Genomic DNA, 21,700 nt, shown 5'->3' with positions numbered 1-21,700 from the left:
GGCCTACCTATGACTCAGGTATCTGACGCCTATTTTTGTTCTAAGCTGGCCAATAGACATCAAGCTCATTTGCATATTCCCGAGTATCCTTGCTATTTCTCGCACTTGTGTTATGAAGTCATCGAAATATCTATAACAGATGCTCACCGTCAATGTTTTCTATTGGGATCTTACGATTTACATTCATTATAGCCAAGGTGTGTAAAACAGACCGAGAACCAGTTAGCACCATAAGAGGGACATCAATACCACAGATGAGGTATAAATAGTAGCCAGACGTCAGCTATTACTGCCCGGATGACCCTCGGTGGTCCGGGGTGCAGGCTTCAAACCTGTAGCTGCTTAGCGGCAGAGTGGTTCAATTCCACCTTTCGGGCGGTGTGTCGCCTTTTCCAATACGATTTCTCTCTTATGTTTACCTTTATTATTGGTGGGAGTTTAACACATAGTGGAAGTGGAAATAGGTCGACATCATCCCACAGCGGCATCGCTAATAGTGTTGCCATATTGGGCCAGATTTCCTGCCCAATCTGGCTGAAGCGTATTACATGGGGACAATGTAAGTCAGGGTGAATGAGGTGTAAGGAAACTGAAATCTAAACAATAGTGGTTTAAATATTGAAAAGCAATGGGATCGTAAACTTTCAATGTTCACACACCTATACTTGCCAACGCCCATGCGCGACCTCGACTTGGCCCGGAAACACTAAAGACGACCGCTTGAGCGGCCAATCATCAGCAAGAATTTCAGCTCAGCCAATCATCGCATAGCTTGCTCCGGTGGGCGGGTTTGATAAATACGGAAGTGTTCCATGTGTGCGGGTGGCTGTGTGTCCTTGGTTGTAAGGTAATCATGCAAAAACTGTTATGTTATGAAATCTATGATGATTTGGAATATTTTTAGTCTATGACATGAATGGTGATCATTGTGCTTTCTCGGTGGTATGCTCTGTCCGTCGCTTTAAAGTAATCGTAGAGCTACATGAAATGTTTAATTTTCTTTAACCTACGAGGATTATTCGCTACTGCTTGACAGCAAGAAAACCAAACTGTTCATTTGCAGCATAAATTCATTATTTATTATTATTATAGTGTTTTCCTTATTGTTTGCGAGCAGTTTTCCATGGTTAAGTTGTGCAATCATATTGATTATATCCATATAAATTGTTTTGGTGTAAGTCTTTCAGCTCTTAAACAAAGACACTGACTATAGAATGTTTCCCTGAATGAAACCCTTTCAAGTTTTCTTCTGATGTTTATTATACGTTCATGAGAATGTCGGTTGCATTGGGGTATGTTTTAGTTGAGCAGCATTGAGTAGCACATCATGACAGTGAACGCATAAAGGAAAACGATGGCACGTCTTGTCCTAACGTTGGTTTTAACTTTACTGCGACCCTTCTCAGCAGGTAGTCCTGGGCGGTTAGGGTCAGGGTCTTAGGCCTGACGTAGAACCATGCCGCTCCACACGTATGGGTTAGGGTTACCTTAACCCTAGCTTTACTGTGACCCTTCTCAGCAGGTAGTCCAGGGCGGTTAGGGTCAGGGTCTTAGGCCTGACGCAGAACCATGCCGCTCCACAAGTATGCTCCCAAGCTGTGGGACGCCATGAAGCTGAAGCAGGGCATCCACGCCCGCCTGCCCCTGCACTACCTCCGGGCCCTCGAGCCCCGGGAGCCCACTCCGGTCCACTGGAGGCCCCTGGGGGTCCAGTACAGAGCCAACCCCACCACAGGGCTCAAAGAACGGGTCCAGGACGTCCCCATCCCCATCTACCACCCCCCGCAGTCCCAGGACGGCCTGTGGGGGGGCGAGGGCTGGATCTCAGGCTTCAGATACGCCAACAATGACAAAGTGAGGGGCTACTAATTACTTTATTCAAGTCATTTGAATCAGTAAACGTAAGCGTTTCTTTTTAAGGGTTAGGGAATCCAACCTTCAGGTAAATTATTTTCATGAATAGCAGCAACTCATTTTCACATCCTTTTGACACTCCTCCTTTGTCCTTCCCAAGATGTCTAACCGTGTGAAGAAGCTGTGGAAACCGCAGCTGCTGAAGAGGGAGCTCTACAGCGAGATACTGGACCACAAGTTCACCATCACCGTCACCCCGCGCACCCTGGACCTCATTGACGCCGCCTACGGCTTTGATCTGTACATTCTCACGGTAAGCGCTCTGCTCTCACACGAAGCGCTGTGGTTGGAGATGTTCCGATGGTGTTCCGACAGCATCTAGCATCGTAACTACCAACAGCACTTCTTATTATTCTTTCTTATTGAAGGGTTCTCTTAAGATGTCAGTAAGGTAAAGTCGGTTCACCTACTGTCGACAATGTATTTTTACATGTAGACATTTACACATTTACATTTATAATCTATAATTATAATAATACATTTGAATTCTTGTAGTCAAGCATGAGCATTCGTGTTTTTGCCACTTGGTAGATTGAGGACACGTAGGTCGAAAATTACTCGTTTCCCATTCCGACTTTCCAGCTCCCACTGTTAACCTAGCAGCATTACACCGCACATGTTTGTGATGTTCTTTGCCTGTGTAGTCAAGGAGCTATAGTCCCGTGATGGTATCTGATTGGCGCATAGACTTGCATACACGCCGATACTGGATTTGAGGCAGGGTTCTACCAAATAATTTCCGATACTGGTATCGGTATCGGAACAACTCTCCCTGTTGCGGGAAACTGGAAACAATGCGGCTCTCCCGGAGGAGCCCGTTGATACGATGGGTCAACTGCTGTTAGTAACCCTAACCCCAACTAGTTACTAGCACCTAGCACTAACCCTAACCCTCGAGGTGATGGGTCCACTGCTGCTCTCACTAGCAGTACCTGCTTTATTGTGTCTAACTGAATATGGAAAGTAAGGCAAGAAAGAATTGAGAGAGAATAGATTAAAAGAACTGTCTACTTTAGTTACAGAACATTTATCAAGTATGCGATCCCAGAAGTACAGTATGTGAATGCAATTGTTTTCAACGTCAACAAATTCATGCGAAACAGACAATCCTGTATATGTAAGATCTGATGCTGTAATATCCAATACACTAGCGAACGAAATGCCAGTTCCTGTGACGCAAGTCTGAGTATTTGATTTGTAGTATTTCTGTAGGATGTAGTATTTGAGTATTTGATACTGTGCATGAACCTCATCAGACCTCAAAGGAAGACCTGAACTCCAAGCTGGGGATGGACCTGAAGAGGGCCATGCTGCTGAGGCTCGCTCGCAGGGAGACCGAGCTCTACCCCACGGACCACGTGAAGAGGGCCACGGTCTACAGCAAGTACAAGGTGTGTGAGGCTCCGCTGCACACTCCACCTCTCCTCCATCAGTACCCCTAACCCTAACCCTAACCCTAACCCTAACCCTCTCCTCCATCAGTACCTCTAACCCTAACCCTCTGAAGAGGGCCACGGTCTACAGCAAGTACAAGGTGTGTGAGGCTCCGCAGCACACTAATGTGTACTGGTCAGAGGAAACGCAGCCATGAGCTATGAGCCCCCTCCCCTCAAGCATTAGGGTAAGGGCTAACCCTAACCCTTAGTGATAGGCTTAGTGTTAGGGTAAGGGCTAACCCTAACCCTTAGTGTTAGGGTTAGTGTTAGGGCAAGGGCTAACCCTAACACTAACCCTTAGTGATAGGCTTAGTGTTAGGGTAAGGGCTAACCCTAACCCTTAGTGATAGGCTTAGTGTTAGGGTAAGGGCTAACCCCAACACTAACCCTTAGTGATAGGCTAGTGTTAGGGTAAGGGCTAACCCTTAGTGTTAGGGCAAGGGCTAACCCTAACACTAACCCTTAGTGATAGGCTTAGTGTTAGGGTAAGGGCTAACCCTAACACTAACCCTAACCCTTAGTGATAGGCTTAGTGTTAGGGTAAGGGCTAACCCTAACCCTTAGTGTTAGGGTTAGTGTTAGGGCAAGGGCTAACCCTAACCCTTAGTGATAGGCTTAGTGTTAGGGTAAGGGCTAACCCTAACACTAACCCTAACCCTTAGTGATAGGCTTAGTCCGAGGAAACACAGCCATGAGCTATGATCACCCTCCCCTCAACCATGGATATTGTCTTGTGCAGAACAACACTCAAACACAAGACGGTATAAAGCACAGCCAAGTGATGGGAATTAAGGATCTGTATACAGTGTTTTGTTAGCATGAACTCTTTGATTCTGGATGTGAACATCAACATGTGCTCTGGTGGCTCCCTGTGGCGAGCAGCAGTTTGAGGTCCCGGAGGAGGAGGCGGAGTGGCTGGGTCTGAACCTCGAGGAGGCTGTGGAGAAGCAGAGACAGCTGGAGCACAAGGTGAGCCCGTCTGGTGAACACTGACAACGACGTGTTGTCAAGCTGCACTCTGTGGTTTGGTGTATCAGGGCAACCTGCTCACTATACTGCCCTCCTGCCCACAGATACAGCATTTATACAGCAACACACAAAAGCACATACTTTATCGCTTGTTCTGCACACTTTTGTATAAAAGTTGTATTAAAAATGTCATCCAAAGGTTTTATTTTCGGTTAGGTATGTATATGCAAGGTAATAGGTAATAATAATAATAATAATGGATTTAATTTATATAGCGCTTTTGTAGACACTCAAAGAAAATAATAGGTAATACACCTTCAGCGTGCTTTCATGCAAAGATCCACTTCACTCTCAGATCCTTCATAACAGTGTTTGAGTGATCTAAACGTGTTCGTCACAGCCTGCATTGTTATGCTGTCCGCGTCCACACGGGGCAGTGTTAGAGCCTGTGCTGTTATGCTGTCCGCCTCCACACGGGGCAGTGTTGGAGCCTGTGTCATGCTGTCCGCCTCCACACGGGGCAGTGTTGGGGCCTGTGTTGTTATGCTGTCCGTCTCCACACGGGGCAGTGTTGGGGCCTGTGTTGTTATGCTGTCCGCCTCCACACGGGGCAGTGTTGGGGCCTGTGTTGTTATGCTGTCCGCCTCCACACGGGGCAGTGTTGGGGCCTGTGTTGTTATGCTGTCCTCCTCCACACGGGGCAGTGTTGGGGCCTGTGTTGTTATGCTGTCCGCCTCCACACGGGGCAGTGTTTCCTCCCCTCTCACGTGCCTCCCCTGGCCCCCAGGATCCCGAGCCCCAGTTCAGAGGCTGCGTGGAGCAGCTGCTGAAGGAGCTGACCGTCCAGAAGCTGTCGGAGCCCACGCTCGTGGAGAAGAAGTGACCGCTGGAGCCGCCGCGTGGGCACGCACGTGCATACACACACAGTGAGGACTTGTGTGTGTATGCGTGGGCACGCACGTGCATACACACACACACACAGTGAGGACTTGTGTGTGTATGCGTGGGCACGCACGTGCATACACACACAGTGAGGACTTGTGTGTGTATGCGTGGGCAAGCACGTGCACCTGCATACAGACTTGTGTTGGCAGGTCTGGGTTGCCCCTGACCCCCAGCCGGCCCTTGACCCCTGACCCCAAGCCGGCCCCTGAGGACCCCCGACCCCAGGTGGCCCTTGACCCCTGACCCCAGCCGGCCCTTGACCAGCCGACCCTTGACCCCCGACCCCACCCGGCCCTGAGGACGAACCGCGTCTCCTCACTTTGAGTTGGCGAGGCACGCAGGCAAGTGACCCCAATGGATTTGTGTAGAACCGTCTCCATCAGTGTAAATAAACCCTGGGCTCAGTGGGGTCGCCTGTGCAACCAATTAAATATTGTTCTTTAAGACCTTGTTTTGTGTATTTCTTCCAGTCAGTGTTGACGTTTTTATCCAGAAGCTCCGTGCTGCTTTGTCAGAGCTCTCTTCCTCCTCCGACAGGAGAGCCACTGTTCCCCCAACCACGTTGTAGAAAACGTTTCTCTTTTGGCTATCTCATTTAGCTATTTACTTGGAACAATGAAAAGAGAAATGTAATAACCGTTACTTGGGTCTATTTTCTTTTCTTTATATACTAAGAATAATCATACTTATTGTAAACAAATGTTGGGCATTACAGATGATGTCAACGTCTAGGAAGGGAAGGTCCTTAGGACTGACCTACAGACCTTCCAGCACAGACCGCAGTCTGTACTGGGAGGTCTGTGCTGGGCGGTCTGTGCTGGGCGGTCTGTGCTGGGCGGTCTGTGCTGGGCGTGTGTCGTGTGGCTCTGAGGGACGGGAACGCAGTGGCAGTTTGACGGGGAGTCCCCAGTCTAGGGTTAGGGGTCCCCAGTCTAGGGGTAGGGGTCCCCAGTCTAGGGTTAGGGGTAGGGATCCCCAGTCTAGGGTTAGGGGTAGGGGTCCCCAGTCTAGGGTTAGGGGTAGGGGTCCCCAGTCTAGGGGTAGGGGTCCCCAGTCTAGGGGTAGGGGTCCCCAGTCTAGGGTTAGGGGTAGGGGTCCCCAGTCTAGGGGTAGGAGTCCCCAGTCTAGGGGTAGGGGTCCCCAGTCTAGGGTTAGGGTTAGGGGTCCCCAGTCTAGGGTTAGGGGTCCCCAGTCTAGGGTTAGGGGGTGGGGGTCCCTAGTCTAGGGTTAGGGGTCCCCAGTCTAGGGTTAAGGTTAGGGTTATGGTGTGTTCCTGAATCCACGGACAACACGCCAGCCTTGACGTCACTTCCGGTCTCGGAGCATTCATAGCGTTCCTGTTCGTCTTCGTGATTGTGTCATGAAATTGGCTAGTCGTTTATTGTTAGCTACATTAGCCTCTTTAGCAAACCAGCCGTAAAAAAAACCGGCACAACTTTAAATTGTATTGCACGCACAGCAAGACCATGCAATGTATAAATTGGTGAACGGAATAAAGTAGCAATGTAATCAAGTGTTAGGGTTAGAGCATTTAAAATGACCTACGTGGTACAAGTTCAAAAAAAAAAGTTCTCTTCACGGGCGCAGCCATTTTGTTGAGAGCGTCATCACTGCTCTCGGTCAACTCTCAGATTTTCGAAAGATGAAGACTTCGAGAAATGCCGCAAGAAAGCTGGGTGGGCCTAAAAACAGCAACACCCCGCCACACCGAGGAACTACTAAGAACTGTACTTTATATCTACTATGAACCCATCCTGGAATTCCCACAACCCTTTATTTTCAAGAAAAACATTTTAAATTTTTTATACTTATGTTATAAAACATAAGTATATTATGTAAGTACGTCACAAGTACGTCATCTTCAGCTCAAAGGCGTGCTTCCTCAGATGGTTGTTCTGGAGGAGCAGGAGGAAGAGGAGGACTGTGTGTGTGTGTGTGTGTGTGTGTGTGTGTGTGTGTGTGTGTGTGTTAACCTCACTTCAGCCCAAGCCTTCCCTGCATCTCCATCTTCGTTGTTTCCGGCGTAACCCCATTCTGAGCTGTGGCTGTTGAAGTCTCCAATCACTGTCCTTGGTTTCCCAGAGGATGGTATTTCTGGCATCAGGGAAGGTGTGGCAGATGGCTTGTAGTCGGAGGTGATGGTAATTCCTCTGAGCTCAGCGGTCAGGACCTCAATGCTGTTTTCATCGCTCTTTGATGTTGATTCAATGATTGTCCTGTTTGCAAGCATGACGCTTCCATGTATCTCATGTGGTCTTTCAATGAGGGTGGTCATGTCTTCATCTCGAGGCCGGGGATGTTTGGGTCCGCACTGAGTTTCTTGAAAGCAGAGAATATCACATGGATGCTCTCTGCAGAGTTGGGAAACAAGTTATTCTTAAGTTGCAGACAGTCCTTCAACATTTAAAGATATGATGGTCAAGCTGGCCTTGGAGGTGGGCGTTGGCCCCTATTCCTGTTCCGGGCTGATGGGCTACTGCTATGGTAACCCTAACCCTAACCCCTCTTCCTGTTCCGGGCTGATGGGCTACTGCTATGGTAACCCTAACCCTAACCCTGTTTATGTGCTATGACCTCATGTGCTGCTTGTGCTTCTACCTTGTATATACTTACCCCCTAACCCTAAACCTATCCTGACCCTAACCCCAACCTTTCCCTTCCCTTCCACAAAGACCCCCTTACACGACTTCCAACCCAGCCCCCGGCCCCCCACAAAGGATCCCTTTATTATTTTTCTTACCATGTGTGTGTTTTTTTATTCTGCCCCCATGCCCCAGCCCCAGGCCCCCTTCGTCCCCCTACTCTTTTTTGTTTTTCATATATTTAAGCCATTCACAAACAATATTGCTGTTTAATTTGGTTTCAAATTGCACCCTTGTTATTTATTCAATTGATGTCCTGTGGGCCCCCCCCCTTCCCTGCCATTCCTTCATTTATTCCCCATCCCCTACTCACCTGAAAAGTGCTTTAATGTACCCTCCAAACCCGGATAGTGGTTGGATTTAACCCACCGTTATATAAAAAGCGTTTGATCTGGGTCTATTTGGCGAAACCTAATGACCGCGTAGAGCTAGGACACTCTGGGGCCATTTTGGCCCGTACTCTTTTTAAGTTTTCGGCTCAGATGGCAACCCTTTGTGTTTGGTTCTCCGTTGGTTTGTTTCGTTTTCTGCCTTTACTAATTATCGTTACGCATTTGAATTTCTGTCACCCTTAATACCGCCCTTATTTAATAATATGATTACGTTTCTGCCCATGGGGGCCGCCATCTTGGATCCCCCATCACGGTTCTCTAGCTCCATCTCCTGGTTGCTTGAAGGAACGTATGCTTTTGATCTATTTCGCCACTGACTGCGGGGAACGAAGACGCTCTGCGGCCATTTTGGTCCGAACTCTTTTTAAGTTTTCGGTTCAATTTGATAACCCCTTTGTGTTTTTTCTCCGTCGATTCGTTTCGTGTTATACCTTCACTATTTATCGTCACACATTGGCATTTCTGTGACCCCTAATACCGCTCTTATTTAATGTTATGTTTACGCTTCTACTTACGGAGGCCGCCATCTTGGATCTCCAACCTGAATATAACTTGGAGTCACTTAGCACCCCCTGTTGGTGACTCGAATTGATTATATTACCACGGTTCTCCAGCTTCATCTCCTGGATGTTCGATGGGAGTGCAACATATAAATATAACACTGTATATACTTTTAGTTACGGTGCGGTTTAATTCGAACTTACGATCGGCCCCCCCTCCCTTCACCACAGTATTTATTTATTAATTTACCCCTGTAAATATGTAATCTAAAAATGTATACCATGCGTTAATAAGGATGCTCCTGATGTTTGAACCGTTTTTACGGTCACATTATTACTTAATATATTATTCGGGGCACGTTCCGGATTTTTTTATGCTTTTATTCTTTTGTTATTTGTTTTTTGTCCTCTACTGCAATAATTTAATGCAACAGCGTCATTTTATTATGTGTTTATTTTTTATTCTGTCGCGAGCTGTCCTCCCAACGCCACCCGGTCTGGGGACAACCAGCGACCACTGCTGGCGACTCCGGAAGGTGCAGGCACCGTGGTCCCCCTCACTCCACCTGCTGGTGACTGGGAGACACAACCATATTAAGATACATTGTTGCATTAGGCACAATTACATTTGAAAATCCGACCTCTCTATTGGCCCAATTCAAATCTTAAAATATTGTTTATCCTCCTGACCTCCCATTGACTCTCCATCTGACCTCCCGATTGGCTCTCCACCCCAAATTTCAAATTTGTTGTGTTGCACTGGCCCCCCATTGGACACCTCTGCCCCAGACGTCAAATTTCCCCTCCCTCTATTGTAACTGTCTATAAAAGTATTTGTTTCTGTGCTGTCTTATTCGTGCTTAGTTACCTCGGCTTGATAGGATTCTCGATCATACGGTCTGTCTCTATTGCTATTTAAAATGTACCTGATGAAGTCAATAAATTGACGAAACGTTGTACCAGCCTGCAGCAGCCAAATTTCCTGAAATAAAAACGGATATTGGCTGGATCACACTTGTCTTATTTAAAAACCTACAGTTTAGCATAGTTTCGTTCCGCTATCGTTCAAGCTCCTACACTGCTAGAGGAGAACAATGCATCCCGACTACCACCCAGCCGACGGGGAGTGGACCCTGGTCCAACGGGGCAGCAGAAGACGGTCTCCTCGTGACCCCACCCACCCCCCTCCGTTGATGAGTCTTTCCACGTGGGCTGCACCTGTCCCGGAGGATCGTTTCCGCCGACGTGATGACGGACAGGAACGCCTCTGGGCCCCGCGCCACTCGTCTCCAGGGCGAGGTGAGCAACACGCCAGGCCCGTCAGGGACTGGTCTCCCCACGGGCCTGCTCGCCACCACTACCACGGAGCCTGGTCTGAGGCCTACGGACCGGTTTACGCGCCTCCCCGCCGATCGGCCTACTCGCCTCCCCGCCGACCGGCCCACTCGCCTCCTCGCCAGCCGGCCTACTCGCCTCCTCGCCGGCATGCCTACTCACCTCCTCACCGGGCGATGCAGAGGCCTCCCCAGCGCCACGCGCCTGAAGCGCGTCAGGCTCCTCGCCGCCCTGCCTGGGCCCCGGGCCCCCCCGCCGGACCCCGGAGAGCACGGCCACAGGTGAGGCCTCCACCCCCACGTCCTGACCCGCGACCCCGAGACCGGCCCCGACCTCTACGATGTCCGGAACCTCCGGTGGCTAACGCGGCGCGCACTGGGTCTGCGCGTCCGCCTCCACCCAGTCAAGCGCCGCGCGCACGCGCCCCTGCCGCTCAACTCTCCGACGATCCGGACTTCAGGCGCAAGAACAGGCTGATCCTGGCGGCCTTGAAGGCCTCTCACCACCTCGCCAACTGCGAGGGTCCTGAGCCCCTGCCCGTTGTCGCCAGGCTCGCTGAGACTTTGAGGGTCTCCATACGCCCTGCGGTCCCCAACGCTGCTACCCCGCAACTCATAGATGGCAACGCACGCAACTGGGAGCACACCACGATGCTGGTGCTCCGCGACCACTACAAGGCTGCCTTAGATGAGAAGGTTGGTGCGCTCCTCCTGTTTGCAGACCCCATCTGGCGCCCCAACTTCGCTGTGGCGTTGACCTGGGCTCAACGCCATTTCGGAGAACGCCTGCGCCCGGAGACGGTGGAGGCGCTGCGCGCTCGCCTCCGAGACACATTGGACACCCCGGTTCAACTGGTCCAGCTGTTCCCGGACATCGCGCCTGGCGTTGCGCTGCCGCGCTTCAACCCACCTGAGGCATCGCCGCTGCCTACCCCCGGCTTCCGGACCCCTGGGCCCGGTCCGGTTGCCCTCAACATGGGGGCGGGGCCTGCTGACCGGCGTTCCAGGCTGCCGTCACCCACCTTTTCGTTGGCCTTCTCCTCTTCTCCGTCTTCTCCGCCTCTGTGCCCCCCCATCCCCCCTTCCTCCTCTTCGTCTCCTGTGCCCCCCACCCCCTCTCCTCCACGACTTGCAGTCCCGTGACCCCCTCGGAGCAACACACCGCTGGCCCGCAGGACCAGGCTCGCGTCCTGCCGCCTCCGCAGACGCACCGCAGCCACGCGCGCTCCGGGACCCTCCTCGCCATCCTCCGCACCTGCGCCTCTGCACGGGGTCAGGGTTAGGACAATCTGGCACGGGCCATCATCAGGCGAAACCTCGGGGGTCCCCGGCCCGACCCAACGTTCAAGCCAAGGGGTTGCCATGTCCCCAGCCTGGCAATCCATATCCTTTCAGCCCTGCGCCGTTGGGTGGTGGACCAAAAAGGGTTTGCTTCGAGCACAGACGCGGAAAGGGCCTGCCATCCGTGTTCAACAAAATGCGCAACCACAGGTAGGTGAGCGTCTCTTTTGTGTGTGATGTTGTATCTGTGCTGGTAGAAGCGGACACGAACTGTATTCCCCGTTTCTCCCACGTATTGGAGATCACAGGTAAGGCAGCGGATAAGGTACACACAATTTCTCGTGTTAAGATCAGCATGGCGATCAGTGGGGAAAACGTTCCCATTGTTCCGGTTTCGGGCCCACGGGATAAAGTTATAAAAATAAGAGAGTCTGTTGACTCTGGGCTCCGACAGGGGGCGTAGTTTGGCCCTCACTAGCAGATCTCTAATATTCTTGTTCCTCCTGTAGGCCGCGATAATGCCGTAGTCAGGAAGGTAAGTGGTAGAGTCCAGGAGGTGTTGAAAGTTCGCCCTGACCAGTCGGGTCAGGCGAGCGGAGGAGGTGGAATATGTCGTCACAAAAGGTATACGGTGTCCCTCAACAGGCGGACGCACTAATTTGAAAACCTTAAGCGAAAGACGGCGGGCCGAACGCGAATAACCCCTGAGGGCAAGAGCCTCAAACAGAACCCTGACCGCTTGCCAGAAATCAGAGGTTCTGGAACAGATCCGTTGAAACCGTAGGAGTTGTGATTTTAGTAGTCCCGCGAATGTGTGTTTCGGGTGAAAGCTGCTCGCATGCAAGAGCGCGTGTGTGTCTGTGGATTTAAAAAACACTTTGACTTCCAACGTGAGGGACGTTGCGAAGTCAGGTCCTTTAAACGTTGTAGTGTCCAGGAAGTCTACCGAGGAAAAGTGCTTGCACGATTTGAGCGTGATGGACGGATCGTGCGTGTTTAGGATATTTAGAAAACAATCGAATTCCGCTTCCGAGTGTTGCCAGATACCCCAAATATCATCCAAATAGCGCATGTAGGAAAGGGGGCGTAGAGGACAGGCGGCGAGCGCCGAAGTCTCCCACTGTGCCATGAAAAGGTTGGCATACGAGGGAGCGAACTTCTTCCCCATAGCCGTGCCCTTGACTTGGAGGAAGAACTCCTCGTTAAAGAGGAAATCGTTGCGAGTGAGATTAATCTCCAGTAAACGAAGAAGTTCGTCGTCAGGGCGCGTGACGTCAGGACAGGCATTGAACGCATTACGCACTGCTCGCATGCCCCCAGCGATATCGATGTTAGTGTACAAGCTGTCCACGTCCATAGTGAAGAGGAAAGCGTGTACAGGGATTCTAAGAGCGCGGACCTTGGCAACGAAGTCGTAGGTATCTTTAACATAGCTCGCATGGGAGATGGATAACGGATAGAGGTAGTAATCTATGTATTCGGCCGTGTGGTAGGTTTCACTGCTGCAGTCCGAGACTATGGGACGACCAGGTGGGATCTTAAAGGGTTCGCTCCAGGCCACAGGCTCCTTATGAATCTTGGGTAACATATAGAAGAGCCTGGGCCTGGGTTGGGCATCCCCCAGGAGGTAATCCCGCTGCGCGCGCGTAATATATTTTTTCCTCCACAGGGAGTGGATCAAGTCGACGATCATCGGAACGGTCTCAGTATATATGGGAGCCTCTAGTTTGGAGTAGTAGCGCGTGTCATGCAGCTGTCTGTGGCCCTCCCATATATACTGAGACCTGTCCATGATGACGACAGCGCTGCCCTTGTCGGCGGGCTTGATCACAATGTCAACGTTACCGATCAGTTCGCGGAGAGCCTCCGACTCCTCAGGAAGGAGGTTGGCTGGGGCCCGGTCGATCCTGAACGCATCACGGTAGTACAGAAGGTCAGCGTTGACCAGATGTGTGACCTCTGGCGGAATGTCATCCTCGGGTGGGACCCAGGAGGATTTGTTGGTGAAAGGTAATTTCTCCGACGGGGGGTGATCACGGAAATGGACGGCTAGTTTCACCCTGCGGTGGTATTGTTGCAAGTCCGAACGCACCTGTTGATACAACTCACACACGGGTCTATGTCGGTCGAGGGGATAAATGTGAGACCTTTGTCCAGGACGGAGAATTGCGCCGCTGTGAGTTGAAAGGACGGAGATAAATTGATAACCGAGCGGCTCCCTCGAGGCGTTTCTCGGGACGCGGGAGCACTTAGTTTAAATAACGAACCCATTGGTTAAAAAGGAGCGCCGCCGTGTCCCTAGACCAGTGGATGTTGTCCCGATCGGTTACGAATGACTTGCTGGGCAGCGCGGGGATCGATTCATATCGGGTGGCGATAAAGGCGTTGAGCTTAGAGAGAAGCTCTTGTTCCCTGAACGGGAGCGTGCGCGAGTAGTTGATTTCAGGAATTAAGAGCGCCGCGCAAGGGAACGCGATGCGCGCCCACTTGACAGCGGCCTGGATGTTACGGAAGCAAGCCTGTTCTATTTTGTTGCCTCTCTCGTTGATGCCGAAGGCCAAGACCAGCTTGCGAACCTGAGTGTTGATAGTGGTCTTGGCCAGGACCCCGGAGGCGTGCCGGAAGCACGCGCCCGGGTAGCCGTCAATCTGGAGACCAGGTACACTATATTCGGCGAAACGCAGGACGTTCGAGTCCCCTATGATTAAAAGCGGTTCCCTGGGCGGGTTCCGCGCGTCAGTGGCCGCGTCATCCTTCTCCGCGTAGGCTCGGGTAACCCTGGGAACGGAGGGAGGCGAGGACGGCCCGGGGGTGGGCGTGGCTGCGCCTCGTCGGCGGAGGCGACAGGAAGCGAGCCTGGTTCTGCGAGCCAGCGGTGTGGTGCTCCGGGGGGTCTCCAGGGTGGCCAGACGCGGAGGAGAGGGGATGGGGGGCACGGGAGAGGAGGGGGGGGAGGCGGGGGGATGGGGGGGCACACGGGAGGAGAGGACGGGGAGGAGGAGAAGGCCAGCGAGAAAGTGGGAGACGGCAGCCTGGACGCGGAGCGCCGGTCAGCAGGGGACGGGGAGCGCCGGTCAGCAGGGGCCACACCCATGTCAGGGGCCGCGGGTTGGGTGAAGCGTAGCACAGCTCCAGGAGCAGGGTCCAGGAACAGGGGAACCAGCGGGACCGGAGCGTCGAGTTCCTCCCGAAGACGAGCGCGCAGTGAGTCAACCGTCTCGACGCGCAGACGCTCACCGTAGTGCCTTCGAGCCCAGGCCAAGGCCACCGCAAAGTTGGGTCGCCAGATGGGGTCGGGGAGGAGGAGGAGGGCCCTCACCTTCTCATCCACCGCGGCCTTGTAGTGGTATCTGAGCACCAGCGTGGATGTATGTTCCCAGTTGCGCTCGTTCCCGTCAATCAGTTGCGCGGTCGCAGCGTTGGGGACAGCAGGGCGAATGGAAACCCTCAGGAGTTCGGTGAGCCTGGCGATGATGGGAAGGGGCTCAGGGCCTTCAGAGTTGGCGAGGTGGTGAGAGGCCTTCAGGGCCGCCAGGATCAGTCTGTTCTTCAGACTAAAGTCCGGGTCGTCAGAGCGTGGAGCCGTTGGCGCGTGCTGCGCCTCCCTGGGTTGAGGTGGACGCGCAGACGCAGTGCGCGCCGCCGTCACAACCGGGGGCCCTGGGTGTCTTGGAGGCCGGCGCTGGTCACGGGGCGAAGGTCAGGACGCGGAGGTGGAGGTCTCACCTGCGGTCGTGGCCTGGGGGGTCCAGCGGGGGGGCCCGGAGCCCGTGCAGGACGGCGAGGAGCCCGACGCGTCTCAGGCGCGCGGCGGTGAGGAGGCCCCCAAGCCTCGCGGCGAGGCGGGGAGTAGGCCGGTCTGTAGGCCTCAGGTCTCACCTCGTGATGAGGTCCGGTAGGTCCGTAGGGAGACCAGTCCCTGACGGGCCTCGCACGTTCTTCCCAACGTCTGGGAGACGGGTAGCGCGGAGTCCAGAAGCGTTCGTGACGACGGTCGAACGGCTGGAATCGCCACTCCGGAGCAGGTGCTGCCCAAGCGGAGGAATCCATCAGAGGTGGAGGGTAGTAGGGGTCGCGGGGAGCTCGTCTTCTACGCCCCCGTTGGACCAGAGTCCATTCACCGTCGGCTTGAAGGTGTTCCGGATGCATATTTATTTTAAGAAAAAGCTATCGGAATACAAAAATACTGGAAAAGTATGTATGCTAAGACTGTAAGGTATTTTTTGTTTCGTTTCGAAAAAACTGGACAAGTGTGATCCAGCCGATATCCTTTTTTATTTTTAGGAATTAGGCTGCTGAGAGCAAAGCACGACGTTTCGTCAAATTTGTTGACTTCATCAGGTGCAATTTTACAGCAATAGAGACAGACCGTATAGAAGAAAATCCAATCAAGCCGCGGTTACAAAGCACAAATGGGACAGACAGAGACTAATACTTTTATACACAGATATGAGAGGGAGGGGTAGAGTTAACGTCTGGGGCAGAGTTATCCAATGGGGGGCCGGGGCATCATAACAAATTCAAAATTTAGGGTGGGGATCCAATGGGGGGGTCAGGTGCAGAGCCAATGGGGGGGCCAGGAGGGTAAACAAACGAAGAATTTGGGCCAATCAGGGGGTCGGATTTTCAAATGTAATGCTGAGCGATTGAAACAATGTTGCAAAGTGTTGTTCCTTGATATCAGAGTCTCCAGCAGGGGTCGCCAATTGCCCTTAAACCAGGTGGTATTAAGTGTACATAGGTAAGAACCGTGATGGAATACAATAAAATGAATAAAAACAACATAAAACAACATAGTCGCATTGATTGAACGCAGTGGGAAGGTCAGCACCTGGTAGGAAAACCTCTCAGGGAGAGAGCGTGTCCCGAAACAACAAATTGTGTATCGATGTGACCGTAAATAGGGTTCCAACATTAATAGTGTCCTCATTTACATGTTTGGCAACATCAACAACAGGGTTAGGGTTAGGTCAAATTTAAAGCCGGTGCCGCCAAAGGCGGCAACGGCGGGTGCACGGGCCATCATCGGACTAAACCCCGAGATCCCCGACCCACCCCCACATTCAAGCCCACAGGTTGCAGGGAACCCAGTCTGGCGATCCAAATCGCCTCCGCTCTGCGGCGCTGGGCGACAGACCAGTTGGGGTTGGCCTCGAGAACAGTACTCGTGAGGGCAGGCCAGCCATGCAGTATGAAGTGGTTCACCAAAGGGAGGTGAGTAGCTTTATTGCGTCTTATATTATATCTGTGTTGTGTGAATCTGGTCAGGAGAGTGTTCCCGGTCTCGCCCACGTATTGCATATTGCAGGTACGACAACTAATCAGGTATACGCAGTTACGGGTGGCCGGCCCAGAATGTTTATGTGTAGCAAAGACGTCCCCATTGCTTGGGTTGCGAGCCCAGGGACGGAAAAGGTAGAAATCTGCTAACCTAGTAGACCTAGGTTGGGTCAGCGGGCTTAACTTAGCTCTGACTAAAATGTCTTTCAGATTTCGGTTCCTTCGGTAGGCCGCGATGATGCCATGAGAGGGTAGTATCGCGGTTTGATCTTGTAGCCGTTTGAAATGCGTTCTGACCTGCCGGGTCAGTAGCGTGGAGGACAATGAGTGGGTGATAATCAAAGGTAGACGCGGGCCCACGACGGGCGGTCTGGTGACCTTAAAGGTCTTGAGGGAGGAGCGACGAGCGGAACGCGAGTATCCCCTGGCGGCGAGGGCGGTAAACAGTATTTTAACTGCGGCCATGAAGTCTGAATGGTTCGAGCATATCCTGGAGAACCTCAGGAGCTGTGACTTCAGGAGGCCAGCGTATGTGTGCCTGGGGTGAAAACTCGAGCCGTGTAGCAGGGCGTGTGTGTCCGTGGGTTTGAAGTAAACCTTAACGTTTAACCTGAGCTTTTCGGCGAAGTCGGGGCCTTTGAATGTGGTGGTGTCCAGAAAGTCCACAGAGGACGTGCTAGTGCATGACTTTAATGTGATCGACGGATCGTGTGTATTGAGTATGGATAGAAATTGATTGAAATCCGCTTGCGAGTGGGGCCACACTCCCCATATGTCGTCCAAGTAGCGTAAATAGCAGAGGGGTTGTTTGGGACAGACAGCGAGCGCTGAGGCCTCCCACTGCGCCATAAATAAGTTGGCGTATGAGGGGGCGAACTTTTTCCCCATGGCCGTGCCCTTAACCTGGAGAAAAAAATCGCCGTTGAAAAGGAAATCGTTGCGTGTTAAGTTGATTTCTAGGAGACTCAGGAGCTCCGCGTCCGGCCGCGTGACATCAGGGTAGAGTGTAAAGGCATGTTGTACGGCGCGCATGCCACCGGCAATATCGATGTTGGTATAGAGACTGTCCACGTCCATCGTGAACAAAATGGAGTGCGAGGGGACGTGTGTGTCTCTGACCTTTTGGACGAAATCGTACGTGTCCTTAACATAACTGGCATGCCTGATAGAGAGGGGGTACAAGTAGTGATCCAAATATTCTGCTGTATTATAGGTCTCACTACTGCAATCCGAGACTATGGGACGTCCCGGAGGAATCTCGGATGGCCTACTCCAGGCCGCAGGGTCCTTGTGGATTTTAGGCAACATATAGAAGAGCCTGGGCCTGGGCTCGGCGTCCCCGATGAGGTAATTGCGTTGTACGTGTGTTATATATTTTTTACGCCACAAGGTGTTGATGATGGTTGAAACTAGGGGCACGGTATCGACGTAAATGGGGCGGTCGAGTTTAGTGTAGTATGTACTATCGTTGAGCTGCCGGTAGCCTTCCCAAAGGTACTGTTCACGGCCCATAAGAACCACAGCATCGCCCTTGTCGGCGGGCTTAACGATAATGTCGCGGTTATTGCGTATTTCGAGGAGAGCCTCAGCTTCCTCAGGCTCGAGGTTGTCACGAGCCGGGTGGAGGCGGAACGAGTCGCGAAGAAAAGCGAGGTCCGAGTCCACCAAGCGCGCGACACCAGGAGGGAGTTTACGGGCGGGCGGAGCCCACGTGGATTTAGGTGTAAAGGGGGGCCGGACGTAGGGTGGGTGGTTTTCGAAATAAACTGCAATTTTGAGTTTCCGATGGTACTCTTGAAGGTCCGAGCGGACCTGATCAAGAGCACCACGGGAATTTGTTCCAGCCGAGGGGATAAACGAGAGACCCCTGTCTAGGACCAGGAACTGTGCCGCAGTGAGAACAAAAGTCGATGACGGACTTGCTCCCCCGTTGCGTGTTATCAGACGCGGGAGCGGTCAGTTTAAAGCCTCAACCCAGTGGTCCAGGATGAGGCTAGCCGTATGCCGAGACCAGTGGACACTGTCCCGATCAACAACAAAGGAGTTCCTAGCCAGGGCGGGGACTGATTCGCACCGGGACTCGATATAGTCGTTGAGTCGGCGGAGATTCTCTTGCTCCCTGTGTGGGAGGGAGCGAGAGAAATTAACGACCGGTACCAGGATGCTAGCCCGGGGGAAGGCCGCACGTGCCATTTTGAGAGTCTTTACTAGGTTCCGAATGCCTGTTTGCGCGGCCGGATGAGACCTGTCGTTGAGGCCGAAGGCTAAAATGACTTTATGCACGTTAGGGGTGACGGCAGTCTTGGCCAGAATGGCAGCGGCGTGGGCGAAGGTGGCCCCGGGGAAGCTATCCACCTGTTACCGGGGTGTTGGAACGGGGGGAATCTGGAAAGGTTAGAGTCACCGATGATGACGTGCCGCTCCCTGGCTCGGAGGGACCACTCTATTTCCTTGTGTGCAGTGTTGACGTGACGCGTGGGCCTCCGGGTGGGCGTGACCGGGATGACGCCGTCGGCAGGAAACTCGAGTGCGAGTCTGGCGTTGGCCGAGCCAAGGGGGTCGGTGGTGGCGACGGCGGGGGGGCAGCGGAGACGTCGCGACGAGGAGTAGTCTGGGCAAACCCAAAGCCGGGTGTCGTGCCGGGAGACTGAAGAGACGTCCGGAGGAGAGCGGAGGTGTCTCGACGAGGAGTAGTCTGGGCAAACCCAGGGCCGGGTGTCGTGCCGGGAGACTGAAGAGACGTCCGGAGGAGAGCGGAGGTGTCTCGACGAAGAGTAGTCTGGGAAAACACAAAGTCGGGTGTCGTGCCGGGAGACTGAGGAGACGTCCGGATGAGCGTGGTGAGGGTCTGGCGTTGAGACCGGGTGGAGGCTCGCGCCTTCATCCTCTGCGCCAGCGGTGCGGCCGGATGGGGTCTCGAACCTGCAGTGGAAGGTCGAGAAGAAGGAGGAGGGGGGGAGGGCAGGGTCGGAGCGAAGGGAAGGAGGGGAGGGGAGGTAGGGAGCCTGGGAGTGGGGCAGAAGGGAATAGACAGGGAGGAGGAGAAGACAGAGACGGAGCTGGCTCGGGACGGGGAGCGCTCGAACGGTCCATCGCCGTCCAGGGGTCCGGGGTCTGGTCCGACCGGTGGAGGCGGGGAGAGAGGAGGCTGGCCGAAGGCAGGCAGGGAGCCGTCCATGGAGAGCCCGGAAGGAACCGGGGCGTCAAGCTCCCGTCGGAGCTTCGAGCGGACGTCCTCCAGGGTCTCAGGACGGAGGTGGCGCCCGTACTGGCGGGTGGCCCAGGAGGACGCCACCTCAAAGTTCCTATGCCACGATGGGTCCGTGAGTTCGGTAAGAGCACTCACCCTGTTCAGGATCGTGGCCTGGTAGTGGTCCCGCAGCACCATGGTCGAAGTGTGACCCCAGTTCCGTGCGTTGGCGTCTATCCACGCTAGGACCTCAGCATTGGGAATCGCAGGGCGGATAGACGTCCTCAAGACCTCGATGAGCCTGGTGATGCTCGGGAGGGGCTCAGGACCGGAGGCGTTGGCGAGATGGTGGGACGCCTTGATAGCCGCAAAGACCAGTCTATTTTTAAGGGAGAAGTCTGGGTCTTCTGATCTCGAGACGTCAGGAACACGAGGCACAGCGTGTGTGGGTGGCAGGCGCGAAGGCCTAGCACGTGCGTTCGTGGCCTCATGCGGTCTGGGACGAGCGTGTGTGGGTGGCGGGCGCGAAGGCCTAGCACGTGCGTTCGAGACCTCATGCAGTCCGGGACGTCTGAGGGGACGAGGTCGGGTCCGGGGTCTGGGATCAGGACGGGGAGGCGCCCGGCGTTGGGGCCGTGAATCGTAGTTAGGGAAGTCAAGGCCTCTGTGGCGTTCGTCGCGGCGCGGTGAAGGCGCGGGCCAGTAGGTGTGAGACATGAGAGGAGGAGGGTAACGGGTTGGACCGCGAGGGGACCGACCCCTAGCGGGACGTGTATAGTTATCACACGCCCGCGGGTAAGAGTCACGGGGGTCCCAGTCGCGACCGTAAGGGTCCGCGACTGCTGCGTATGAACGCCTCATGGTAGGTTCTCGTCTAAATGATTGACTAACCAGTGGTTGAAAGTTCTGGGGCCTGTTCTGGCGTCGTCCGCGTTGCACCAGTGTCCATTCGTCATGACGGTTCGGGGCAGACATCCTCCACGGTAAGAATGTAAAAAATAAAATAAATCGAAAGGTTCAAAGCAAAATAAATGCAAAGTGGTCCGATAAATTCCGTAGTTTATTTCAAACGGATTGTTACGGCCTCTGAATAAGATACCCAGTGGCTCGAATTGGAGACCCCAACATAAAGGAAGGACACCATGAAATAAGATGATTTAACGGGTTTTATTAACCAAATGAAACCATAGCTGAAATGCAGTATGAATACTTTACCAAATAAAGAAGTCTGCAAACCAAAGGGGACCTGGGGATGCCGGACAAACTCAGCAAAATGGAGGGGGGACCAGGCCACCCCCTATAGGGACGTCGAGGCTGGCCCCCCTCCCTGCCTGACAAAACCAAATCATAAACTAAGAACTAAACGGAAAAGTAGGACCGCCGGCCATCCCCAGGCCTAGATCAAAGATTAAAGAAAGAAAAGGGCTATTTAACAACTCGCACTGTGGGACAAAGGTGTTGCCGGGTCTGTGTCCCAAGCAACTGACTTTGCTGGCTTTATACAGCAGGCTGGTAATTGGGCGGTAGCGATCCCAGATTTGCTGCAGGTGTGTCAGCCTGAGTGCCAGCCTGATGAGATAGAAAAGACATGGGGTTTAGGCACAGCACAGTGAATGTCTGAGTGAGTGAGTCATGGCCACACGTAACACCCCCACCCTATGATGGCGAATACCGGGAGTGCAACGCGAGGTCATTCACTCATCAGAAAAAGAGCGTGACAATGTGTCGGCCAGGACATTATCCTTTCCACGGACATACCTGACCTCTCCATTGAAATACTGCAAGAATTTTGACCGCCTCCTTAACCTTCGGTTTGT

General features: G+C 53.2%; 1 protein-coding gene and 1 non-coding gene across 4 annotated transcripts; both read left to right on the top strand.

Moving 5' to 3' along the window:
* The first annotated feature begins 291 nt into the window (after positions 1-291).
* Positions 292-378, top strand: trnastop-uca (transfer RNA opal suppressor (anticodon UCA)). Its single transcript has one exon. It is a non-coding gene; the product is annotated as a tRNA-Sec (tRNA).
* On the top strand, positions 330-5,708 carry mrpl28 (mitochondrial ribosomal protein L28). Of its 3 annotated transcripts, none has more exons than XM_060075061.1 (7): positions 330-847; positions 1,523-1,854; positions 2,015-2,167; positions 3,171-3,305; positions 4,233-4,319; positions 5,107-5,263; positions 5,362-5,708. In XM_060075061.1, the coding sequence occupies exons 2-6, from the start codon at positions 1,570-1,572 to the stop codon at positions 5,200-5,202; spliced, it is 756 nt and encodes a 251-aa protein (XP_059931044.1). In that variant the 5' UTR covers positions 330-847; positions 1,523-1,569; the 3' UTR covers positions 5,203-5,263; positions 5,362-5,708. The 3 variants fall into 3 exon arrangements, with proteins under 3 accessions (XP_059931044.1, XP_059931042.1, XP_059931041.1); XM_060075059.1 differs by having other exon boundaries at positions 1,407-1,854; XM_060075058.1 differs by having other exon boundaries at positions 332-847; positions 1,520-1,854.
* The last annotated feature ends 15,992 nt before the right edge of the window (positions 5,709-21,700 follow it).

This window comes from Gadus macrocephalus, chromosome 16 (assembly GCF_031168955.1).
Source record: "Gadus macrocephalus chromosome 16, ASM3116895v1".
Lineage (NCBI taxonomy): Eukaryota > Metazoa > Chordata > Actinopteri > Gadiformes > Gadidae > Gadus > Gadus macrocephalus.
The sequence above is the reverse complement of the archived record's forward strand: the minus strand, read 5'-3'. Positions and strand labels throughout refer to the sequence as shown.